General features: G+C 42.4%; 1 protein-coding gene across 1 annotated transcript; it reads left to right on the forward strand.

The window, feature by feature from the left end:
* Positions 1-972, forward strand: LOC129339312 (olfactory receptor 5V1-like). Its single transcript, XM_054993897.1, has one exon. The coding sequence runs from the start codon at positions 1-3 to the stop codon at positions 970-972; it is 972 nt and encodes a 323-aa protein (XP_054849872.1).
* Positions 973-7,587: the final 6,615 nt, after the last annotated feature.

Here is a 7,587-nt window from a genome sequence, read left to right on the forward strand (position 1 = left end):
ATGAACCTCTCCTACGCTGAGAATCAAACATCCATCAAGGAATTCATACTACTGGGATTTGTAAACATCAAGCAAGGAAAGAGCTTCTTTTTTATCCTCTTTCTTACCATGTATACCATCTGCTTATTAGGAAATTCACTTATAATTGCTGTGGTCCTCTTAAATCAGACACTCCACACCCCTATGTATTTCTTTCTTGGCAACCTCTCTTTTCTAGATGTCTGTTACATCTCTGTTACGGTACCCAAAATGTTAGCAGATATTTGGGCTGAATTCCCAAGAATTTCTTTCATGGAATGTGCAGCACAGATGTACTTCTTAGTCACTTTAGTGGGCACAGAGGGATTCCTGCTGGCCTCTATGGCTTTGGACCGTTATTTTGCTATATGTCACCCTTTGAACTATACCAGGCTCATGAATAAATGGATATGCCTCCAGATTGCTGCCGTATCCTGGATCTGTGGCTTCCTCAATGCTTGTCTCCATACAACACTCACATTCCATCTGTCTTACTGCCAATCTAATGGAATTAGCCATTTTTTCTGTGACATCCCTCCACTGCTGAGTATCTCGTGTTCAGACACATCTGTCAATGAAGCAGCTCTTTTCACAGTGGGTGTCTTTGTAGGGCTTAGCCCTTTTTTCTTTACTCTGGTCTCCTATGCTTTCATCCTTCATGCCATTTTGAGCAGCCAACAGAAGCGGCAGAGTCACAAAGCTATTTCTACTTGCATATCTCATCTGACGGTTGTGATTCTGTTCTACGGCTCTGGCATCTTCACATATTTCCGTCCTACCTCCACCTACTCACTGGAAAGAGACCAGCTTATTGGGGTTCTATACAATATCTTAACTCCAACACTCAACCCTCTTATCTACAGCCTGCGGAATAAGGAAGTGAAATTGGCAATGAAGAGGTTGATGATGAAAGAACACTCTCTTTTTGAAACTAGACTATTCCACAACAATTAAGCCTCAAATTGTGGTTGAAGAGCAAAAAATCACGTGAGCCAGTCAAAGAACATTTCAAGGAATTTAGCTATAACTGACTGTGGGTATATGAAGTAAGAGATTCTGAATAAATCTTATTTAATGTTTCAAAGGAAGAAATTTTAGGAACAGTTTCTTATTCTTGTTCAGTTTTGATGTAAGCTGGCCGCTGCAAATTAACCCATAAGAAAGATCAAACTAGCTTTTCTGCTGATGAAAAAGGAAGAATGGGTCCCTTTCAACCATTCAAACAGGCTACACTGGGGTCATCATGGCTTTTTTAATGAAAAACCATGTAGAAAGGAGACTGTAATAAGGGAAAGAATTGAGCAAAATTAATGAAAAAATGGTTAAATCTTACCCTTTTTCTGACAGAGTAAATTAGTGGTTGGATATATGCATTTCTTTCATTAATAATTACAGCAAGTACAAAAGTACAGTGTTTCGCAATTATAGTAATAAATATGAAAATGAAACAAATTCCTTATCTAAATAGCATATAACAAAAGAAACCCATGATTTTCTTTCATTTTGTTATGCAGCTTTTCTTATTGCAGGAGGGAATTTCTGTTTCTTTCTCTCTGCTGTGCTTTCTAATAAGGGCATGAAACTGTCTTCCTTGGTGGTGGGGGGGGCAGTAACTCTCTGGGCTTTCTTGATTGATTGCAGGATGTAGCCACTAGGATGGCATATATGTGTAAGGTAGACCAATCCTGAAGCATATGGGGTGAGACTCTGAATCAGATCAGTTGGTTTCACATAGTTATTTGTAGGGAAGAGAGAAGCAGCTCAAAGGGAGAGGAATCATTTGCAAAGTTTCTTGTGGAAGTACACTGTACTGTTTTATTGTATATTGTTCCTTTCTTGCTTTCTTAACTTTCTTCTTGAATATAGTTTCTGGTTTTTGTTTATATGTTTTTTCTAATTCTCTCAGAAGCATTTTGTTTTGTTTTTACTTAGGCCTTGCTCCTCCACACCCTTCTTCCCTGCCTAGAGATCCTATTCTCCTGGTGGGGGTGGGGGAGTCCCCACTTTCACCCTCTAGCCCGTGCCCTAACTTACCTGGCTAGGGGGGAGGAAAGCCCCCTAGCACACTCCTGAAGTGGCATGGCACCACCCTGAGAGCACTCCTGTGCTTCACCACAGGCCACTTTGGGCCCCAAACAGGCTGAATCAGGCCCATTTGAGGCCCAAATAGGCCCGTGGCAAAGCGGCCGCGTACTCCCATACCTGCACAGTGATGCAACCAGAAGCAACATCACTGGCAGGCACATCACTGTGCAGCGGCAGGACTGCACTTGCGCAGTAAGACATGATGGGGAGAAGCAGGAGGTAAGAGCCAGGTCTCCCACTCTCCCGCTGGGAAGGTAAGGGGACCTGACAACCCTATACTTGCCTTATTATTTGATTTGTGACTTGCCTTCTGGCTTCCTTCGGCCACTTCCAGCTCTTAGGAGCCTTTCTGTTATTTAACCCCAGTCAGTTTTATCTGCTTCATTACCTCTTTGTTTCAGTGTGTGACTTGCTATGATTGTGTGTTGCCTCAGTGTCCTATTCCTACCAGATTCTTGATTTTTAACTGTTCCCCACCCCACAGGATCTGCTATAGGTTTTTGGGAATTACAATTAATTTAGCATTTATCTGTCTTGTGTAAGTGAATCTGTGTTGTATCTATGGGTGTCCCAATTGTAACCCAAGTGTAATACTTTAATTTTATTTATCTGTCTTATCACACACTGCCCAGTAATAAAATCACATAAATTTCATATACATATTATTTTATGTGACATTTGTGTACAAATACTGCACATTATGACTAGCATATCTTTGGACTCTGGTGGGAAGAATGTGCAACATAGTGGGGGAAGATCTGCCAGAGGGAGAAAAGAAGGGGTGATTTTGAAAGAGCAGCAGCTGCCAACAATAGTAGCAGTCTACCTGGCACTGGAAGTTACCCCTGCAAACTCAAGCTACTGTTCTACAAGCTAAGTAGCTACAGTGCCAATTCATCAAGCTACTTTCTATGTTATTGTTTCCAATTAGTAAATTCTCCGATAGACTTTAATGTTAAACATGGGCACATTTCATTGACTCAAAAAGGGGGGACTCGTTTATTCTATTTGTTTGATATTTGGCAGTGTAGATGTCTTAGTGGAGTACTGCAATCCCCCTGAGATTTGTCCAGTTCAGATAGAAAACCAGGAAGGTACGAGGCAGTTTACACTGAGAGTGTGTGGCTGGTCCAAAGTCACTCTCCAAGCTTCCTTGGCAGATTGAGGATTTTAACCTGGCTCTACCAGATTCTAGTCTGGTGCTCTGACTAATACACACCCACAGCCTGGCTCTCAGCTTTTCCTCCTTCCCTTCCCTGACAGCATATCCCTAGGAAAAGTCTAGCCAAGTTGCAAATGTGATGCAATAGCAAGTAGCTCAGGTGAGTTGTGTGTCGACATGAGCATGCACGGGGAAAAAAAAACCCTAAACACCCTGTTCGTCATTCGGTGCCATCCATGAACAACGAACAATGAACAACGAACATGGACGAACATGAACTGTTCCCGGACAGGTTTGTTGTTTGTTGTTCATGGGGGCCAGAACCACCCCCACCTCCAACTCCCCCACTTAGACCCCCTCCCCTCAAACCCACTTACCCCTGCTGCATACCAGCTGATAGTTTATAGGGCCCTTTCCTGCCACATGCAAGGGGCAGGGCTCTTTAAACACCCAACAAACTGACCTTCCCAATGTCCAATACCCACCAAATTTGCAGGGGACATAGTCCTCACTGTCCTCTGAAGACCCCCCCCCCCCAAGTTTCAGAGAGATTGCACCCCAGGAAAGGCGTGATCCATGGATCTACCCGTTGGGTGTCATTTTCTCTTCAAAGTGGCAAAAACGGGACTCTCTGCTGGAAGTACTTTGAAGGGTTAAAGCCAGAAGGAAAGCCAGAAGGAGTTCAGACGGAATTCAGTCCCTCCCAGCCTCCAGTTGCCAAGGGGATTGATTGCAGGTGCCAGACTGTCTGGCTTGATGAACGGCTGTCGAAGGCAACGAACGAGGCTTGGAAAGACCACCTGTTGGTTTAGGATGGGGCCTCACGAACAGCTTGTTCGAGAACAGCAGATTAGGCGGTTCATTGATTTTTTCTGTTAGTAATGCTGTCCGTGCCCATGTCTGGTAGTTGCTGTTGGTCCTCCTGATCTTGATGAGTCTTCCCTCCAGGACAGGACGAAAGAGAGCAGAGGTGAACTAGGATGCCAAAATAGTCCTGGAAAGATCCCCCTCCCCCCAGCCTTTACTAACAAATACCAAGGTTTGAAGGCTGGCAATATGGTTGTGGTTGCCTACCAACCCCTAAAATGGCCAGATCTCAGAGACCATACATTTCTTACAGGTACAGGTACTGTTTTATTATTTTGTGATGTTTTATCCCCTCATGCATGTATTATGTCAGGTTTTTCTGCCAACTCGGTGCTTTTTTTCAGATTTGTCTGTTCATGGCTCTGATCTCTAGATTTAAGAATCCACAAATGGGGCCATGTTGAGAATTAAATAAACTGATCTGTCAGAGGAGATGAAGAAATCACCATCATTTCTATCCTTTAGGAGACTGTACATAAGGCAGTACTGTTGTGTAGAGTCCTTTGTTGAAAGGTAGAGGACAGAATTTCTTTATGCCCCTTATTTAGTGTCCTGAAATGGTCAGTTGTTACCACCACTTGAATCCTCAAAGGGGTCTAGAGTGGGAGCAAGAACAAAATACACTATGAGGAGCGAATCCTCACTTCCCAGGGTGACAGGAGTCACCACCAGGCCCTCTTAACTAACCCTCAGCTTAGAGACTGAGGGCCAAGCTACACATGACGAATGACACTTGAACGGCAAGTGGATTGAGTGGAGGGCAAGTGAACAGGGAGAAATACACTTGCTGTTCAAGTGTGGGCCAAGCTACACATGACGAATGACACTTGAACGGCAAGTGGATTGAGTGGAGGGCAAGTGAACAGGGAGAAATACACTTGCTGTTCAAGTGTCATTCGTCATGTGTAGCTTGGCCCTGAGAAACAAAGTGTCCAACCCTACTGTGCATTAATCAAGAAGTCAATTCTGCAAGGTAAGATGCCCACAGGCTGAGTTCCACAGAACAATGATTTGGTAGCTGTAACCAAATAGGCCAAAGTCCTGGATTTCGATTGAAGCCCCAAAAACTAAATAACACCACAGAAACATAATGAATAAACTTTATTAAGAAGTTTGCAAAAGATTACAAAGGTAGAAAAATGTGTAAAACAGGAAAGAAAATAATAAAAGTAAATAAGGCTTTGGGCTCCTACCACAGATGTTACTTTGTCAGGCTTGAGTCATAAAGGTCCAACTAGAACTCCGAAGTCCAAAATCCAGATGCAAGAGGCTTGGACTGACACCTAACCTAGGAGTCCAGTTCATAGCACAAAATAGGTTGTAAGTGGCAGGTGTACTTCCACCAGCACACACAGAACAGTCACAAAGTTCAGCTTAAAATAGAATGAAGACCCTTTCTATATGCCAGGCTGCCTTCTGTATAGCCAAATTCTGTTTGACCAATCAATGGGAGTTGTTAGGACATATGACCACATTCCTCTGAAGCTGGAGTGCATTTACAATCAGAGCAACACCCTCATCATCCAGGGATCTTTGTGCTAATGAGATGGAATGCAAATGCAAAACTCCCTCCTGGTCTTTGGCCTTGAAACTCTCTGATCCCATGATCTGATCTGTACCTGAGTGCTTTAGTTCTATCCTATACCTTATCTCTCTGGGAACTGCAACTTCATAGTGACTATAATTTTCCAGAGATGGGCCTTCTATAGCGTAACCGGGCCCGAAAGTTTTGAAACAAAGTTTTGAAAAGCCAAGAACATGACTAAGAGAGGCCAATTTCTTGACACAATTTAGGTTCTCTGAAGCTCACCAAGGTTACTGTGTCATGCTGGTGTCATCTCAGGTACTAGTCTGAGTAACTGGGTAACAATTTGGAGTGTTCATGAATTGGTATGATTTGGATTGGATCTTGATTAGTAAACTTTCAATGGTACATCTCTATTTTTAATCCAAGATATCATTGCAGACATAACTAGTTATTGTTTTAACCCCAATGGACTCATTACTGTGATACTATCATGGGCTTTCCTTAATTATAGATGCATACAATGTGGGGAGAAGTATATATATATATATATATTTAAAAACCCTTTGTTTATACATTGGTGAACTGCTTTGAAACAAGTAACAGCGTTTGAGCATCCTGCCAAGTAAGGATTTGTGTCAGAGGGTCTGTCTTTTGCCTTTAAATCAAAAGGATTCCATCTGATTTTTTTCCTTAGAACAAAATTGGAGTGATTTTGCTTGATTGTCACTAAATGAAATAATAGCATGATATAGTTGACAGAGGGTTGTATCCATTCAGCTTTTTCACTCACTTTTGTCCAATATCTGTCTTTACTATGGACTCATCACATGTTTTTTGTCCATGAAGGTCTAGTGACCACCGGTGTATCCTTTTTTGTTAATCAAAGGGGACCCTGCCAATAGAAAAGCTGGTTGGATCTAACCCAACACCAACATTTGCTTGCTTCTATGGTTTCGATTTGTTTTTAATGAAAAAGAGGGAGGTACCCTGGTGGTGTTAGTTGGATTCCATTGTTAGGATTGGAACACTTCACGTGTGACTGTGTGTGCTCTATCTGTTCAACTTTTCCTTTTCAATGGGAATTTTTAAGATGGCTAGTTCAGAGAGTATACAATGCAAATGGAACTAAGCCAGCTGGTAGAAAGGTCTTTCTTTCTGCCAACTATGGAGTGGGAAACCTCTAACAGAGTCTGACAGGCCTGGTTTACACATGTACACAAACTAGGCTTTAATATTCAGATGTGGGGGGGGGAGCTCGTCATCTTAATGTTCCCCTCGCAAAAATTGATTGCACCCCGGGAAAGGCATGATCCATGGGTCTCCCCCTTTCATGTCATTTTCTCTTCACAGTGGCAAAAACTGGACTGTCTGCTGGAAGCTACTTTGAGGAATTACAAGCCAGAAAGAAAGCCAGAAGGAGGTCAGACAGAGTTCAGACAGTCCATGCCTATATTGCCAGGGGAATTGATTGAAAGGTGCCAGACTGTCTGGCTTTATGAATGGCTGGTGAATGCCACAAAGAGGGCTTGGAATGAACACATGTTCGCTGGGAACAGGGCCTCACAAACAGCTTGCTCATGAACCGCGGATTGGACTGTTCGTGGCTTTTTTTTGTTCATATTGCTGTTTGTACCCATCTCTACTCTGGACATCAGCTTTCAATATCAAATTCCAAGAATGTATAAATAAAGGAGAATATCAATAAGGAAACCATTCTACTTACTGAAACATTTATTTGAGGGACATGGAGTAGGAACAGAGCCTCCCCCCTTTTTTGTATTTATCAATTACAGTTTTGCAGTATAATCATGATCAGAATTACTCCCTTCAAAATCCATTGTAGACAATGGACTCTGAAAAGTGTAACTCTTCTTAAGATTGCATGGTTAATTCATTTTCAATATCTGTCTTTTTCTTATTCATAGAG

The sequence above is a fragment of the Eublepharis macularius genome, chromosome 12, assembly GCF_028583425.1.
Source record: "Eublepharis macularius isolate TG4126 chromosome 12, MPM_Emac_v1.0, whole genome shotgun sequence".
Taxonomy (NCBI): Eukaryota; Metazoa; Chordata; class Lepidosauria; order Squamata; family Eublepharidae; genus Eublepharis; species Eublepharis macularius.